Genomic DNA, 18,941 nt, shown 5'->3' with positions numbered 1-18,941 from the left:
TGGGAGACCGGGCCCTGCAAGTGGCCTTTCCTCTCAGACCACCAGTGTTTTTTTCTGTTTTTCTTTTTCCTAGGTGTCCACAAGAGATTAACAAATATTCGTTCCTCCCAGCTGACCTACAATCATATAGACATGGTCTATTGCAGGAATCAGATCCCTCCCAGGCCTCATGGGTACTTGATCTCTCTTTGGTTCCAATTCAATGAACAAATGCCCCGCATTCTGCATCCCTCCTTCGCATCAGCAACCATTCCTACACATTTCCCTGCTATCCTCTCCTGTCTGCTTTCTCCCACCGAAAAAATTCTTACTGGTCTTTTTGGTGTGTTAATAGCAAAGGGAAAAAGTAAGTGTGATGGGCAACAGGGCCCCCCGTCTAGGAAGCAGAAAGAACTGTTAAGACACGGGAAGGGCAGGACAAAGCATCTGTCCTTTCAGACACGGATCAGCCCTCAGCATGTCTTGGGCTCACTAGCTCAGGGGTTGAGTTACAGTGAAAGCAGGGCATCGCGACAGAGGGCTTTGAACCACACCCACCTCTGACAGCCTTGTCGCAAATCCTGGCAGGCAAAATGGCAAACAGCTCTGTCAGGACGATCGGAAGCGGCAGGTATGAACATGGCCTTTCGGGCTTGTTATTCCTTATTACATTCCTCGATCATCAAACCAGGGAACAAGATGTGAGCCAGAAGGCGGTAATTTAAGCTGCACGAGGAAAGACAGGATTGGAGCCAGACAGAGATGAGAGACAGAGCTGGTCTATTTTTGTTTACCAAGGAGCGCCAGGGCAGAGTGTTCTGGGGATTAAAGCTTTGTAAAGCATGCTGTTTGATACATTTTTTTAAAGTCATCACAGCAAGTCTGGAAGGCTTCCTGAAGGCATATCCAAGGTCCTCCTGCCACCAAGCCCCTACGTGGCCTGAGTCCACATCTGCCTAAGTGGTGTGCCTGTGAGGCTGGGTACCCACAGGGCCCTCGAGGCTTAAAATCTCATGGCAACTTTCTTGAGACAGGTAAGACAGACCTCACTCCAGCAGTGTCTGACAATTACCTGGTTGTATAGTCTCCTATCAAATGCATTCAGCCTCTTAAACTCCATGCCAAAGTGTCAGTTAATAGTAGCTACTATGACTGTCCATTATTTGAGTGTTGATGGCCAAAGACAATTGGGAATGAGGATAAATGAGTCCAGGAGATGCAGAGGTGGAGGAAATTCCATCCATCACTTTGGGAAGACTAGAACAAGGGACAGGTGCTGGGCATGGAGGTCAAGGCCTGCATAGGATGCCCACTTCCTGGCTAAGTCACACTCCAGGAAGTAGCAAGGAGAGCTCAAGTGCTTGGGTCCCTGCCACCCACGTGTGACTATGGACTGAGTTCCGGGCTCCAGGCTTCAGTCTAGCCCAGCCCCAGCACTTGGGAAATGGACCAGCAGATGGAAAGTCTCTGTCTCTTCCCTCCACCTCCTGCTTTTCAAATAAAATGAAAACAAACCAATACTGAAGCATTTTTAATTTACCCAATCTCATTTACCGGTGTGTGTGTGTGGTTAAACAAAGAGTAGGGCTGCTCTGTTAATGGTGGCCTCCACTGAGTCTGCCTTAGCCAGAACAGCGGCATACTCCACAAGGCAGCCATTCTGCTGGGGAAATGAGCACACCTTTCTGATTCGAAACTTGCCATTCACAGGCAAGTACTCTCAAAGATACAAAGCTACAGAATACAACCATCCAGGTCCACTTCAGCCATCTAGGAGCTGGGCCAAGAGGTTCAGGTACTGTGTTAGTGAAGGCAGCAAAGTACCCTAACTCCTCCCCGCCACCACACACATACACAACCACACAACCACCGTGCCTATACCCCCACCCCCAGCCCTTTGCCTCGGCTCAGGCTCCTCCACCGCCCAGGGGAACACCTGTTTCAAGTGACTCATAGTCCTGGGGAAGCCTGCAGTGCCACATGGTGACAGGCAAGTAGCAGGGAGGAAGAACCAGGAGGCTCAGCCCTGAGAGGTGGGGGAAAGGGGAGTAATTAGAGCAGCCAGAAGCGCATGGAATGAATCCAGGGCCAGAGGGCCACAGGTGATTTCTACACAGAAATATTCTTTGAAGGCAGTGCACGGCGTGTGTAGCGCAGAAGGGGAAAAGAAGCCAGTGTGGGTAGGGAGGGGTAGGATGCTTGCTCTGGTCCTTAAATTTATCGAACAGTGGCCTTGCCCGGGCTAGTCCAGCGCCATAGCGAGGACTCCTGTCCCGCCCTGGCCAAGGGGATCCAGCGTGTGTGTGTACGACAAAAGGGTCAATAGCAGTGCCTGCTTCATTTTCTTGAAATTCCAGCAGAGGCTCCAGCTCAGGGCTCTCCCTTTAGGGGGCGTATCACGTGACTAACCCAAACTTTTCAAACCCAGCGCAGGTCCAGGCTTGGGTAGGGTGATTTTTCGGGTTTTCTTGCTTTTTTTTCCCCCTTCGCCTTCTCCACAAGCTGATGATTTTCTGCAGAAAAACGGCTGCAAAAAAAAAAAAGAAAAAAAAAGAACCGATTTCATTTCCAGTTCCCATCACCGCGATTTCCACATGGATGTGACGTCGCATCCCCGCTTCCGAAATGCCCAGGTGACTCACGCCGGGGACACCCCGCGGGGCGGGGCGCCCGAGTGTCAGAGCGGGGCGTCCCTGGCGCGCGCGCCGCGTGCCCTGCCCCCTGGCGGCGACGGCCGGACCTGCGCGCGGGGCGGGCCTGAGGGCGGGGTCACGTGACTGGAAAGTCCCTGTGGAAATCCCCCCCCCACCGGCTGTCGCGCTAAAACTGAAAGGGGCGAAAGGAAACTGCGCAGTCTGCAACCTTCGCAGCCGAGCTCCAGGAGTTGGAAGCGCGCGGGGGCGGAGCGGTGAGCACAGCCGCCAGGAGATATCACACCCCCGGGCCCGGTGAGCCTGCGTGAGAGCCCAGGCGTCCATGGGACGCCTCCCCGGCTTGACCCCCTCCTGCGGCGCGCGCCTGCGCTGACCGGCCTTGGGCAGCTTGGGGACTGACCCCGGGAGAGGATCGCGCTGCTGGCACAGGTAAATTACCCGCCGCGCCTCCCGTTGCTGCCGGTGCACGGGCTCACCGCGGGCCGGGGCTGCGGGAGCGTTGGGCACCGACTCCCGACCGGACCGCTCTCTCCTGGTTCTTTGGTTCTTTGCAGCGACCCTGAGGGCAGTCCCTGGCCCGTTTTGTGCGCACTGCAGGGAGGCAGTTGAGGTGACAGCCAGCTCTTGCTCTCCAGTAGTGCAGAGAACTTGAGCTGCAGCCTCCTGGCCCAGAGTCGACCCTGGCGTCCGCTGCTCCGGGGGTCGTGGGTGCTTGCTCATTGTTGCGTCTTGCTTCAACTCAAACGCTGCATGTATTTGGCCACGTAGGCTTTGCACAAGCTCGGCGGTGGCTTCTTCCTAGACCATGCAGAACCAGCCAATGCGGGGCGAAATGTCCCAGGGGCCAGCTCGCCCAGGCGCTGGAAAGGGGCTGAGCTGGAGGAGGGTGGGTTCAGGGCATGCAAGGTGTCTTCCTTCGGTGGCGGCGTTGGAAGACAAGCGTGCGTGGACAAGTGGCTGGCTGATTTGCCTGGGAGGGTGTGAAGAGGGATTCCACTCTAGCAGTGCTGTGCGGCTCCCTGCCACACACTCGGACTGTCTCTTGTCAGCCTGGGTCATCCCACATCCTGCCACCTGGCTTCGCAGGAAAGCAGTGGTATTAGTTAAGGAAGGAGCTTAGCGCTTTTTTGAGCTGGCTTTGTTTTGAGTTCCCGCTGCCTCTCATCTTCCCTTGGAAAGCCAGTCTGGCCAAGTGGCTCCGGGGAGAAGGGTTTGTCCATGACAGTCATTGGCACTCCCTTCTGTAAGATGTTGCCTGGACGTTTCTGCGATGCTTTGTACACTTTCTGAATTTTGAGATCTTTGCCTCTCAACAGTCGCAAGAAGAATTTGTTGACAAATAATTCATATATTTCCACATCGCAGACAGAAATACGCATATATGTGGCTGCCCGGATTGGAAAACTAAGACGCGAATGGAAGGATTCTGAGTGGTGATTAAGTTCAATAGGAGAATCTTATTGGTGCTAGCAACCCCCGCCAAAAAAAGTGGGGGTGGGGGATAGGATAGTATGAGTTTTCAATAGGGCAGTGAGGTAACAGGTGTAGCGCTTAAATGAAAAGGATTCTATTGCTTTTTTTTTTTTTTTTTTTTTTTGCATGGCAGGACATTCTGAATGTGTCTGGTAGATGTATTCTGTAATCTCCGATGTGGAGAGGTGGAGGAAAGGGAAGTCTGGGCAGGAGGGTTTTCCTTAAGGGAATTTCAGGTGCAGGTTGTGCAGACTGAAGCTGTGAATGAGCATGCGCTGGTTCTGGAAGGCTGGCTTTCCACATCTTGCAGCTGCTTCAATAGCTCTCACTCTTGTAGACCTTGGCTGCATGGTCTTGAGGTCCAGATGGCAGGTAGAAGAAAGGCAGAGCAAGGTACCACCTGCTCTGTTAAAAAATCTCCCTGCTGCCAGTCTGTGTTATCTAACGCTGGCAGGCTCTGTAGGTGCAGGTGTGTTGTTGCGGGACTGGCGCTGGGCAGGTGTTAGAAGACCTGGCTTCAAAGTAGGGTTCTCCCTCAATGGCTATTTGTCCTGAACAGACCCTATACCTCTGTTGCCTTAGCTGCAGACTGAGGCAGCTGTGGGAATTCAGAGAGGGCAAGACGTTCACTCTGGATTCTTAGCTCCAGCCTCAAGCACAGTGTTGGTCTTCAGTGGTGACCAGCAGCACTTGTTAGCTGGCTTCATGGGTGGATGGATGGACGGGTGGATGGGTGGATGGATGGATTGATGGGTGAATGGATGGATGGATGGATGGATGGATAGATGGATAAATGGGTGGGTACAAGAGACTTCACTATACCTCAGAGGAGACATATGCTTAGTATTTCTGTCCCTTCGTGTTCTGTGATTTTGCCTAAATCCACCTGCAAGAAGGAATCCCAGAGAGCGATTCCACTCAGCAAGCTGATAAATAAACCCAATCCAGAATGACCGCCAGAAAATGTGTTGACTGCCACCTGAACATCTGGTCCTCACCCTTTCTCCTTCCAGCGGGCATAAGAATTCAGACCACTGTATCCGTGGCTGTAAGGATGCCTAGACACACCCACAACTTGTTGCCCTGGCAAATAACACAATTCAGGACTGGGATTGACAACTGTTAGGAAACTTGCTGGGGAGTCTTGGTGCTCTGACATCATCTCCATGTCCCTGGAAATGTGTCCTTCCTCAGGGCCAGGGATGAGAGCTGGCTCTCTGCACAGCACTGCTCTGGAGCAGTCCCAAGATCATTCAGATCATTGCCCACTGTTGGCATGGAGAATCGATGCCAGGCTTTGCCCTCTGTCCTCTTTCATTTGCTCTAGTACCCTCCTTGCTGAAGCTGTTCTTCCTTGTCTGCATCTGTGTTTTCATTTCTTCCACCAGGTGATGCTACTGGGAGATTTTAGGGTAAAAAACAGGATGGAAATGCCTGCATGTAAGTGTAGGCACTTGCATGATGGGATACGGGCTGCTTGGCAGCTGCATTGATTTTACTATATGTGCTGCCAAAGCGAACACAGGCAGCTGCATCAAAATGATTATGCTCCTGTGTCCATTGCTTGGATATTGTCAAGTTCAATGACCAGATTCTGAAGAAAGCTCTTAAAATAGCAAAGATTCTTATTGTATAGAAACTTTTTTTTCTTGCTTGTTAAATGTTGGGCTTCATCATACTATGGTGATCATCGTAAGACTCATGAATACACCATCAGGACTTGCCTTTGGGGCTGTAGAGGAAGCCCCAATCAAGCAATCCAGGTGATAGCATTAGGTTGCAGGATTTGTCATAAAATATTTATTGTTCTTCTAGTGTAAGGAGGTAGTGCTGTAAAGGTAAGACAAGGCATGTCCAGTAGCAAGGGTTGCCTGGTAGTGGTCTTAGGGAGGGAGCTTTGGACTTGTCAAGTCTTCCTCTTGCCCTTGAGTGCCTTGCTCTGCTCCTAAATCACCCAGGCTGCTTCTGTCATGACACTGTTGTGGGATGGGAGTTGACACGGGTTTTTAGGGGGCAGACCCTATCACTGATGGACAGACTGGCCTCCCTGGAGGATGTTATTGAAATTGTGGGTTATCCCCCCGCCCTGCTCCTTCTCAGCATCCCCTCCCCCCCCGCCTTCTCTTGTTTAGACTCATCTGCGATCATGATGTAACTTAGAACAGTCCAGTGTGAGTTCATCTTTGGGGCCAGCTAGTGTCCTAGGAATCCCAGGTGACTAAGATCTAGGGCCCACTGATTAGGGTAATGAGGAGATCAAGCAGTGGGGTTTCCTGCGCACAGGTCTATAGGAGCAGCATCAAAGGCAGGTTAACGGATTGGGTTCTTTCCTTCCTCCTCTTCAGGTGTTGCAGAGCACCATGGCTGAACAACTACTTCCTCAGGCTTTATATTTGAGCAACATGCGGAAAGCTGTGAAGATAAGAGAGAGAACCCCAGAAGATATTTTTAAGCCTACCAATGGGATCATTCATCACTTTAAAACCATGCACCGCTACACGCTGGAAATGTTCCGAACTTGTCAGTTTTGTCCACAGTTCCGGGAGATCATCCACAAAGCACTCATTGACAGAAATATCCAGGCTTCACTGGAAAGCCAGAAGAAGCTTAACTGGTGTCGAGAAGTGCGAAAACTGGTGGCTCTGAAAACCAATGGTGAGTGGGTCCTGTCGGTCTGCTGCTCCCTGGGGATTGGCTCCTGGGGGCTGCTCCTTGTTCCTGAAGTTTCGGTAGCATTAGTCCAAGCCTAAGTCTCTTAGGACCATAGACCCCCATGATTCAGAATGTCTCTGAAAGCAAACTTGTTCTGTAAGTGTTTTTCTTAATGTTTTCCAAGTACATTATTAGAGTGCAATGTGCATTAAGGCCGGGGAGGGGGACAGTTCTAAACACCCTACTCCAGCTGGGTGATTTATGTTTCTAATTCTTGCAGTGATACTATTCCCGGGGTGGGTCAGTAGTGGAAACATTTAAAGGTTTTTAAAGGTTCAAAAGCAAGGTGTGGTGTGCACTGCTGCTGTTCCTCATTGTTTTCAGCAGATGCGGTGGTGTGTTTAGATTTGTTGAATGAATTGATGGCATTTGCGGGTTCACCAGCCAGTGGTCATTGAGGATCCAAAGGGCTCCGCTTGTCCCATCCTTCCTTAGTTTTTCTATTTGCCTTTGGCTCTAATATATGAAATACAAGACAGTTGAGATTTTTCATTGTGAATTCTAGACTTCTGTTGCATAACTTTGAGGGACTTCTAGCCACTGATTTTTTTCTGTGCCTTTCTTCCCAGTAGTCCCTCTTCAACAGGTGCTATTTCCCAGTCAAAACTTTATTCTTTTTTTTTTTTTTAGTAATTTCCATTGAGCAGGAATCCATGTGTCAAAGACATCTAAGCCTACTATTTTAATCCGACATAAAGGTCATCTTTTTGGGATGTAGACAATTATATAAGAATTATTATAAGTAGACTGTTTTAGGATTTGGTGGAAGCTGGAATCTTAGGTCCTTAAATCAGTGGCAGTCTTAAACTGTCCTGATCAATACCATAAATCCAAGAGCAGAAAATCTTTGTTGACAGTGATCACAATAAGAGCATTAATTAATTTAATCGGCTGTTTTTGACTTGGATTGCCTAGAGTGATAGGTGGACGCGTGTTTTGCTTTATTTTGATTCTGGGGCTTTTGTATATTCCCTGAACATCTTGCCTATATTTATGAAGCTTAGACTCTTAGAAGCGTAGGCAGAAAGAAAATGGGGGATAGCGATTGTCTACTTTGTTCTTGGCGTTAAATCAAGTGATGAATAGGAGTAGGTAATTATGTTAAGTCCTCATCAAGGGGCTTATATACCTGACAGTTTGTGGTTTTTAACCCTCTTCCACTGTGTTACAAAAAAAAAGGGGGATGACGTTGGGAGAGTGAGTTGGAAACACAAACACTGCCAAGTTAGAAATGAGGTGGGAAGGAGAAAATGTTATTATCATTCACTGGATTAACTAACGTTTTTCTGTATTTCCTTGTTTTAAAACAAAGAATGCATAGTAGACATTCAGTTTGCAAACATCTTTTAATTAAATCATCAAGGGTCTGTGCTTAAAATCACTATAAATGCAAATGCATTTTGATAACATTTTTTCTGGAAAATGTGGATTTTTTAAGGCTCACAATCCTTTTATTTTATACTCTCCAAAAAATTCCTTGAAATTCCAAAAATAGGAAGGAAAGTTACTTAAGGGAGGGCGGAAATGACTTTCCTTCTCTGATTTTATTAGAACCTTTTTCTTTCTCTCGCTCTTTTCTTCTCTTTTCTTCTCTTTTCTTTTCTTTCCTGTGTCTTTTTTTCCTTGCAGTCCTTCCCCCTATAGGAGAGGTCTTCAAAAAGTCAGTGGTCTGTTTGGGGAGGGAGTGATTCACAAGTTTTCATTTGAGGATATGAGATTGTGGTGAATGAGGAAGGGAGTAGGTGGCATAAAATTGAAACTTCATGTGAACAATTCCAGCGTCTATTGGCTGCAGCGATTTCGCTTGTATAATGAGTAGCCTTATTCCAGCTCACCCTGGCCACGCCCCCTTGGAAAGTCCAGGGTGCAGTTGGCAGTTTAAATGTCTACACACCAGAACAAAAAGTACAATAGCTGTTGCTCAACTGCTAGTCAAATAACTTAGCGCTGGGGAATTCCAGATGTTACTTAGGGAATTTCATACTGGTGCATCTCAATAAAGAACTGAAAGTAAGCACATGAAGAAGAAGAAAAAAAAAAGCCTTATCTTTGCTCTAGATTTTGCAAAGGGGAAATTTCAACAGCATGCAATCATTGCCACACTTTTGCCAAGACACAGGGCTTGAGCCATCTCTTGTATTCATTGTTTGAATTCTTTACTGAGCGAGTTTTTCTAAGTGGGTGAAATTGAATGGGTACTGACTGGCTGCAGATATGTTTATTTGGGTTTTTGGCTAATTTTGTTTTTTTAGTATAGCTTTACTATAACTTCAATTTGCTTAAACTTTCAATTAGCTTTATTGCCCGGCCTAGTAAGTAATCTCAGAAAACAGTTCATTCTGCTTATTAAAAAGCAAAAAGCAAAACAAAATATTTTGCACTCCCTAGAGTAGGTTCAGGAGTTAACATCTGTGGTATTAAACATTCCCCTGAAAATGTTTATTATAGGGTGAAGGGGTGGCTGAGAAAAGGTGCAGTCGATTGAATATGTGTCTTAACCTGAAAAAATCTTAAGTTAGAGGAATAAAAGTAGACCTTTGTCTTCGAATGCCTGCCGTAAACAATGAATTTAGACAAACATCGCACATAGACATCCCAGTTACTGCTGAACTTTTGAAAAGCACTTTGCATTTGATCATGAGCAGGGTCACCTAATGCACTCCTGAGGCAAGCACTTCTGGTGGGCCGTGGGTGAGCCCCTCTTACACCCCAGGAGAAGAAACTCCCAGAAGCGTAGGCTGAAGTGGGATGGCCAAGTCACTGAGCCCTGAGTCATCGCCAGAGTCCAGGACACCCAGCTTCCTGCTTTGTGCCTGCTGCAGTTTGTGTTCTCCCTTCCAGCTAGGAGAGCAATCACACCAGGACCTCAACCAGCCCACCCGGCACTGCTGGAAAGGAATGGGTCTGTGGAGAGGGCACTGTAGTACCCTCCCTTCACAAAAAGGAAGAACACCCATACAACTTGAGGGATTTCCCCCCAAGGTGGACTAAAGGAGGGAGAGCAGAGCCAGGTGAAGCGGACCAGTGTCCCCTCGGTGCTCCCTTGCTCTCATCATTCATGGGACAGGAGAATGAGAATTATTGTCACTGTAAGGCTCATAGCCTTGTGAGATGTTATCAGTTGGCCCCTGACAAGTAGGGCTGGTTTATCCAGAAACCCTTTGCTGGACCTTGCATGCGGATTCCTTAACTTTGCCTCCCTGTCCTCGCCTTTGGTTGCAGGTGATGGGAACTGCCTCATGCATGCTGCGTGCCAATACATGTGGGGTGTGCAAGACACGGACTTGGTCCTGAGGAAGGCACTCTTCAGCACGCTCAAGGAGACAGATACGCGCAACTTCAAATTCCGCTGGCAACTGGAATCCCTAAAATCCCAGGAATTCGTGGAAACGGGGCTTTGCTACGACACTCGGGTATGCTGTATTCTACCTTAAAGCTTTGGGTGGGATCCTGGCAGGTCCCTGCTCCCCCAAAGAACAGATGAGTTAAAGAGGTCACGCGGATTCGGGCTTAGCAATGCTTGCTCAGCAGAAAGCACTGGAAACCTCCTGGAGGAATGATGGAGGGTTTTGACACTGCTGGGCTTCAGGATGGCAGGGTCCCAGCTGCAGGACTCTTCATTCTAGGGTGGATCTGTTGTCACGCAGTGTCCTTGCCTTCCCATCCTCTTCTGAGCTGGCCAATCAAATGAAGACACGTGCCTATCATTCTTGGCCACAGGAGTGGAATTTTTACATACATTCGGATGATGAGCTTCAATGTTATATGCCAGGAGGGATTTTTCTGTTGTTGTTTGAAAGCAGGTGCTAGTCTTAGCCTCCCCCACTTTTGAGTTTGCCTCTGTAGTGGAAAAAAAAAAAAGTAAAGGAAGAAAACCAGAATGGGGAGGAAGGGTAATCATTTGAATGATTTCAAGAAAGGGGGAAATAAGCCATGTTACCTAAATGAATAATTGCAGAGTGAGATCACAGTGACGTGGAAAAGTCAGATGTGCTCAGTCTTTTTTTTTTTTTCTCCCACTACCCTGCTCCTCTTAGAACTGGGATGATGAGTGGGACAGCCTCATCAAAATGGCCTCAACAGACACAGCAATGGCCCGAGGTGGACTTCAGTACCACTCACTGGAAGAAATACACATATTTGTCCTGTGCAACATCCTCCGAAGGCCCATCATCGTCATTTCAGGTGAGCCGCGTGCCGGCCACCCCCGGCTGCTTCCACGCCTTAATGCCGCGATGTTTCGGCTCCAAGGAAAGACCCACAGAACCACAGTTAGAGGTGATAACCCACGCGCCAAGTGGGAGTTCCTTCAAGTCACCTAAGGGCCTTCCTGTTCTTTCTTTCTTGAAACAGACAAAATGCTGAGAAGCTTGGAATCAGGCTCCAATTTTGCCCCTCTGAAAGTGGGCGGGATTTATTTGCCTCTCCACTGGCCCGCCCAGGAATGCTACAGATACCCCATCGTGCTTGGCTACGACAGCCAACACTTTGTACCCCTGGTCACCCTAAAGGACAGCGGACCTGGTAAGAAAACTGAGCACTAGTTTCCAGATGTGGAACATTCTAGAAGATTCCAGATTTGGAAAGATTAGGGCTAGGTCTTCTGCTGCTTGCTGAGGTATATTGTTCTTAGTAATAGGAATGCGATAGAGTGAATCATAATGTTCCCATATCTCTGGGGTCTGACTTGCCAGTCCATCCACTGCAAGTAGGACATGGATACGCATACATAGTGCTACTGCTATTACCACTGGTACATGAATGATGGATTAAGGCACATGTAATGCCTAGCAGGGTGGCTGACGTTGTCTTAAGATTATTGAATAGCAGACACCCAGCTTTAAGTGCATTACTTTTTTCATCCCATCTTTACGACATCCCTGTGAGAGGCAGGCATTGGCCATCTTGGTGTGGGGGTTGGGGATCGGGGGAGGGGGCTCCTAGAGGTAAATCTGCTGAGCCTCAAGTAACATGCTAGTGACAGAACTGGGATTTAGACTCGGGCCAGTGTATTTCTGTAGAGTGGAAAGCAAGACACTCACTCCCTCCAGGCTGCCTTCTAACAGGTGAGCTTCCAGGAAGCAGGGCGCCTTAAGCTGGTTATGATCTCGCACTTTTTATTTTCCTGTTTGGATTTAAACTTTTCTGGTCTTTGTCCTTTTTCAAGCTGTAATCATTGATTGCTTGGCCTTGTCTGGAATATGTTACTTATGTTCTGTTTTTCCTTTCCTCCTCTCATGCCCCAGAAATCCGAGCTGTTCCACTCGTTAACAGAGAACGAGGAAGATTTGAAGACTTGAAGGTTCACTTTTTGACAGATCCTGAAAACGACATGAAGGAAAAGCTCTTGAAAGAGTACCTGATGGTGATGGAGATCCCAGTGCAGGGCTGGGACCACGGCACAACTCATCTAATTAATGCTGCCAAGTAAGCAGTTTCTGCTTAACGCTCCTCTTCGCCAACTCTGAGGTTTTGTTTTTTTTCTGCATATGTGGCATTTGGCAAGGACAGACCCAGAATGGGCAATAGAATTTATCTGTGGGATAGTCTGTGATTTTGCCACTTGGAAATGAGGTGAAAGCCCCGGAGTACACATGGAATGATGGGAAATATTTAAGCCTGGCACAGGAGATGGCAGTGAGGGTGGAAGAGGGTCAGTGTCTCAAAGTAAAGATGTGCCAGTCGCAGTCCTAAAAGGTAAAATGGCCCGTGGACATGCCTGCCTCTTGGTTCCCCGTGGCCGTCAACTCTGGGAGAGATTAGATACAAGTTTTAAAATGAATCATGATGAAGCAGAGGGCAGGAAGCCGCCACAGCGGTTTGTACTGTGGAGTGGACTAGTCCCAAACGAATGGCTTCAGTCCTAACTCACTAAAGACATTTGACTGCCCGGAAGTTAGAAAGTTGAAGTGTAGAAGTGAAATTTCTTCTCAAGAAGTCATAATCGGGTGGAGAGGCAACCCGAGCACAGCCCTTTCCTTACAATTATCTTGCAATTATTCCTTGCAGTTATTGCCAGGTGGTGGATCTAACAGTCACTTCCGGCGTGTATTTCTGTATGTCATCTCACAAGCTTCCCTTTCCACCTGCAGGTTGGATGAAGCTAACTTGCCAAAGGAAATCAATCTGGTCGACGATTACTTTGAACTTGTCCAGCATGAGTACAAGAAATGGCAGGAAAACAGTGACCAGGGGAGGAGGGAGGTGCATGGCCAGAAGCCCTCGGAGCGCTCCAGACCACAGCTTTCCCTCATGGATGTAAAATGTGAAACACCCAACTGTCCTTTCTTCATGTCTGTGAACACACAGCCTCTGTGCCACGAATGTTCTGAGAGGCGGGCAAAGAACCATTGCAAACTCCCCCAGCAGTTCAACTGCAAGCCAGGCCCAGAGGGGCTCCCAGGCATGGTGCTCGGGACCTCTCGGCGAGAGGCCTGTGAGTCCCTGGCTTTGCACCCCGAGGAGTCAGCTGGGGGACCCCGTTCAGCCCCACCGACAGCCCCCAGCCTTCTTCTGTTCAGCGAGACCACAGCTATGAAGTGCAGGAGCCCTGGCTGCCCCTTCACCCTGAACGTGCAGCACAACGGATTCTGCGAGCGTTGCCACACTGCCCGGCAGCTCAGCACTGCTGCGCACTCAGCCGGAGGCGACCAGAGGCATTTAGACCCCGGTAAGTGCCGAGCATGCCTCCAGGATGTTACCAGGACGTTTAATGGGATCTGCAGTACTTGCTTCAAAAGGACTACAGCAGAGCCCTTCTTCAGTCTCAGTGCCAGCATCCCTCCCTCCTGTCACCAGCGCTCCAAGTCAGATCCCTCGCAGCTCATCCAGAGTCTCTCCCCGCATTCTTGCCGCAGAGCTGGGAACGAGGACCCTTCCTCCGGCTGCCTGCCCCCAGCTGCACGGACTCCTGCGGACAGGACCGGCACTAACAAGTGCAGAAAAGCCGGCTGCACGTATTTTGGGACTCCAGAAAATAAGGGCTTTTGCACGCTCTGTTTCATCGAGTACAGAGAGAACAAACGTGAGTGCAGAGATTGGTTTCCTAAGGCAAAAAGCAGCCACCCTCCCCAAGGGGATTTATACCTGACCTGCAGCAGAGGGGCTCCATCCAGGGAATCAGGTGCAATGGGCGGAGCCCAGCCTGCTTTTAACAGCGGCTTGCAGCCCAGGATGTGCAGAATGGCTCTGCCAGCCACCAGGAGGCAGAAGGTACTGCTCTTGTGATGGGATCAGCTGTCGCATTTGCAAAGGCCAATAGTGCCCTGCAGCTGGAGTTGAGGGCATTGGTTTTCCGAGGGTCATTCTGTGTCTGGCATACGCAAGAGCATTTCAGCTAGACTTCTTTTCACAGCAGAAATCTGGCAGTTGGAAGAGTAGCTGTGGGAGCGGGAGCATCTTCCCTGAGCTAAGGATATACTTGGGGTTTCAGCCATCTGTTTCTGAAAGAAGGACAAGTAGTACCTATCTGGGTCCTGCAACTGCCACTAGCCAGTACTCCTCGTGTGAACTGAGCAAGTTAGAAAAGCAGCATGTTTCAGTAATAGTATTTCTGTTGAATCTAGAAGTGGTATTCTGGGCAGCACTCCCCTCTTCTGTGTTTGGAATTCATTTTATTTCTCTAGCATAGGCACCTCTGTGTCCACGGAGTGACTCCTTCATTGTGCTCATCAGCCTGAACTTTCTTGTAGATTTTGTGGCACCCTCGGGGAAAAGCAGCGCCACAGCCTCCAGGTTCCAGAACACCATGCCCTGCCTAGGGAGGGAGTGTGGCACTCTTGGAAGCACCACGTTTGAAGGCTACTGTCAGAAGTGTTTCATCGAAGCCCAGACTCAGAGATTTCATGAAGCAAAAAGAACCGAAGAGCAACTGGTGAGCCACGGTCATGGGCCTTCCCCCAGCAGGCAGCAGGCCTCCCTTGCTGGAGCAGTTCCTCCCGACTGTGACATGCAGGCGTTCTCCCCATGGGTTTTGTGTCCCCATGATAAGGATTATTTAAGAAAGTCCTGGGGCCAGTATTGTAGTACCACATGTTAAGCCACCTCCTGGGCTGCTGGCATCCCAAATATAAACACCTGTTCATGTCTCAACTGTTCTGCTCCATTTCCAATTCAGCTCCCTTCCAATGCACTGGGAAAGCAGCAGAGGATGACCAAAGTCCCTGGGGCCCTGCCACCCCTGTGGGAGACCAGGCTGTAAGTCTTAATCTCCTGGCTTTAGCCCAGCCTGGCCCCAGTCCTTACAACCATTTTGGCAGTGAGCCAGTGCATGGAATACATTTCTTTCTGTGTCTGTCACTAAAAGCCTGTAGGAAGATCTGGGGGGGGGGGGGGGGGCAGGGAACCTTCTCTGTGGTTTCCCAGGTTGGAAATACTTTAGCATTTATTTTAGAAAACAAATAAAATCAGTCATGAATAAAACTTCAAATTTCCAAAGAGTCAGGTAGTCATCTGAGACTTCTTGGAGCTGTGATAGAGATGCCAACATCTCAAAGGCAGACTTCTTAAATAATTCCTTATCATGGAGAGTGAAAAGGTAGAACATCCCAGAGATCCTTGCTTGGCTGACTCAAAGCAAGCTGGCAGATCACTGCAGAGCAGTGGGGAAATGTCTAAATAAGTGCAGCGCTTCCTTATTTTGGACAGAAGAAAGCTGGGTCAAGGGTGCAGGCCTCTGCCCTGCCCTCCCTGGACTTAGAAGGGAAACACCTAGTTCCGACTGCACCTGTTGGTAGACCTCTGTCCATGTGTAGAATATACCGTGTCCAGTGAGTTCTCACCCTACCCTCCCTAAGAAATGCAAGCCACAGCTGTGTCTGTTCTTCCCACCCAGAGAGCCAGTCAGCGCAGAGACGTGCCGCGCACCACCACACAGAGCAACTCCAGGCCCAAGTGTGCCCGCGCTTCCTGCAAGAACATCCTGGCTTGCCGCAGCGAGGAACTCTGCATGGAGTGCCAGCACCTCAGCCAGCGTGTGAGCCCAGGTGCCCACCGCGGGGAGCTCGCACCTGAGGAACCACCCAAGCAGCGCTGCCGGGCACCTGCCTGCGATCACTTCGGCAATGCCAAGTGTAACGGTTACTGCAATGAGTGCTTTCAGTTCAAGCAGATGTATGGCTAACTAGAAGGGGGCTGGCCAGCCACCACCGCTGCCAATGCCAATGCCAACATGGTGCTACACTCCAGGCCTCCAGATCCCATTGGAGGGGCAGTGCCTGTGACAGGGAGCTCAAGTGTATGTTTGAGCAGGAGAGGAGAGGAGAGAGAAGCGCTTGGTCCTAGCCACAACGTGCTCGGGTTTGGAAGTCAGGGAATAATCCCAGGGGTCCCTACAAAGCAGAGTCCGGTGATTGGCAATACCCTAGGCCAAAAGGAGCTGGGGCTCCGCCCCCAATCCCACCGCGCAGAAGGCTAGGAGCGTTTTTGGACTTGCACCGTGTGCTTTAAGACTGGATGCTGCCCACCAGGGCTATCTGATCACCTAGGCAAGAAAATGGAGTGGTCACGCAAGCAGGAAGGTCGAGAGATCCAGAGAGAGCCATGCCACCTGCACCTGCCCTGCCGCGTCTCAGAGGGGTGAAGCCAATGCCTGGGGGTGCAAGGGTCCTCCTCCAGAAGCTCAGGGAAACGACTGCTGGGAATGTGTCAGGAGTTCATGGCATCCCCATCAGCCACGTGCCCTCCTTCTCTGCAAGCTAGTGACAGGAGGCCGGGGAGGACTGTGACCGAGCTGCTGGCACTGATGCCATTCCCTACAGAATGAAAACAAGCTGCTCTTTACCATATGCACCTTTGACAAAGAACGTTTTAGGGAGAAAAATGTGTAACTTTCTTGGTTTTCATGGTCTGCTGGAGAGGTTGGCTTGAACCTGTGTGTGTGTCAAACTGTGTACATTAATAATACACCCTTATATTATGTATGAGGGATTTTTGTCTATTATTATTATTTTGAATCATTGCCCTAGAGGTGTAAGTCAGAAAACTGAAAAATAATAACCTATTTTCTGGTTGTTGCTGGGGCACTACCTGTTGTACACAGCTTCTGTATGCTTTTTTTTTTTTTTAGGGAGTATCCCAGTTGTGTCTGTGTAGTCCACTTTATTTATTTTATTACAGACATTAAGGTTATTTAAATGAAGCCTTTTCTTGAACTCTGGAGAAAATTCTGCAATATCTCCTTTAAGATGACTATTTTGCTTTGCTCATGTTCTGGACTCGGCGACACAAGCCTCCTCCATACCCCTCTGCTCACCACCTCACTTGGAAAGAAGGAATTGTACCCACAGTGCGTCCACTAGATTCTCATGCCTCTTGCTGTGATTTGATAAGAAGGTGCCCTGTTCTGGACAGGTGCTTCTGAGTATCCTACCTCCTTGGAGATAACATAGCAAGCAGTGGGGATGAGAGAGGGAGGGTGTTCACAGGGCAGTGGTGACTTTCCAGCATGGTTTCATTGGCTGTGCTGACACAGTGTCCTGGGCTTCCTAGCAGGGACCTTGGGTCAAGCCTTCAGACGGAGAAACCCAGGCAGAAGCAAGGAGAAGAGCAGGTATCTTTTTGCCATTAGCCTACAGGTTCTCTGTGTGTTCTGTGTTGCTGTCATTTTTAGTCAGAAAGGAAAAACGTAGGGGCACGTGTTTCCCCCAGTAGTAAAGGCTGCCAATTTCTGGGTCTAGAGTCATCACCTCAATATCTCTGTTATCTATAACTCTACATAGCCTTTCGTTGTGTTATGTGCTATGCCCATTCCCTGACGTGACTCTTTGTAATTTCTTTCTAAAGATGTCAAATAAACCTCAATGTTTTTATTTAGTCCTTTCAAAGTCAGTAGACTAATATTTTGTGTCTATCAACATTTTCTTTCGTAATGTGAAAATGTGGAATTATTTATACTTATTATAGAGAATATTTGAAATTTGCACATTTAGCTGTCCTTTATACTTTGTTGGATTTCTTCATTTTTCCTAAATAAATGTAACTTTTCACAAGAGTCAATATTGCAGAATAAATTATTTAAGAATGAATCTTGCTGTGTTCTGTTGATGAGTGCTGAAAGAAAAAGACTCAAATACTCAAACTGCTTTCCAAAAAACTGCATTTTGATGTATCCTGGAACAACAAATACTGTCATCATCCATGGAATAGTAAGGTTGCTTGTAAAAAATAATACAACTACATGAGAAATAGGGCTGTACTGTGACTTGGAAGTAGAGTCCCCTCAACAGTTTATATACTGAAGCAGTCTCCAATGCCATAGTACTGAAGTAAGGAACTATATGTAACAGATAGGTTCTAGGGGCAGGTGTGGGGAACAGTAGGTTAAGCATCCTGTATCAGAGTGCCAGTTCAAGTCCTGATGACTTTGCTTCTGATCTGGCTTCATGCTGATGCATCCTGGGAGACAAAGAATGAAGATTCAGATGCCTGAGACCCTGCCACCCAAAGGGCAAATGGGAGACACAGGTTGGGCATTCTGGCTCCTGGCTTTGACCTGCCAAGCCCTGGATGACCTAGGCATTTGGAGAATAAACCAGTGAAAAAGATTCTCTTTCTTTATCATTCTGCATTTCCAGTACATGAAAGTAATTAAAATCCAGTTTTTCAAAGATATGAGGGCCTACTGGGAGATAATTAGGTCATGGGGACACTACCCTCAAAAAGGATCAAAGCCCATCTCTTGGGAGTATTTGAGTCTTATGGGATTGAATGAATTACCACAATGGCAGGTGGCTGGTTATAAAGTAAGACCAACCTGTATATTTGGCCTATTTGAGTGCTTTTTCACTATTAATGTTTCTTAAGATTGCTGTATTACACTGCCTTTTAATTTGCCATGCTATGAGTTTGTCAGAGCAATTGATTTGTTTACACAAAATCCCTCATAGCGTATGTGGCTGATTTGCTTCCTGGGGGTGCCATTGAATTTGTTCTTATGTTCTTATTAGAGTCTGGGTCAGAGAGGCCAGAAGAAGCAGCAGAGATCACTGTGTTCTGTTGTTGCTGTTGTTGTTGTTGAACCCTTTCTGGCATGGGCCATGTGAATGTGTGCTCAGATCAATTACAAATGGTTCAGAGGGGACCTTCTCCCTTCTTTACAATTTTTGTCCCATTGGTCACCTAGCC

At 48.4% G+C, this 18,941-nt stretch overlaps 1 protein-coding gene across 1 annotated transcript; it reads left to right on the top strand.

The window, feature by feature from the left end:
- Positions 1 to 5,823: 5,823 nt before the first annotated feature.
- Positions 5,824 to 18,037, top strand: TNFAIP3 (TNF alpha induced protein 3). Its single transcript, XM_004587267.4, is given in 9 exon segments — positions 5,824 to 6,440; positions 6,443 to 6,761; positions 10,041 to 10,231; positions 10,856 to 11,003; positions 11,172 to 11,342; positions 12,065 to 12,245; positions 12,911 to 13,842; positions 14,510 to 14,691; positions 15,652 to 18,037. Coding segments are annotated over 9 exon segments (2,499 nt in total). The 5' UTR covers positions 5,824 to 6,353; the 3' UTR covers positions 15,940 to 18,037.
- Positions 18,038 to 18,941: the final 904 nt, after the last annotated feature.

The sequence above is a fragment of the Ochotona princeps genome, chromosome 1, assembly GCF_030435755.1.
Source record: "Ochotona princeps isolate mOchPri1 chromosome 1, mOchPri1.hap1, whole genome shotgun sequence".
In the NCBI taxonomy this organism is placed as follows: Eukaryota; Metazoa; Chordata; class Mammalia; order Lagomorpha; family Ochotonidae; genus Ochotona; species Ochotona princeps.
This window is presented reverse-complemented; position numbering and strand designations above follow the sequence as displayed.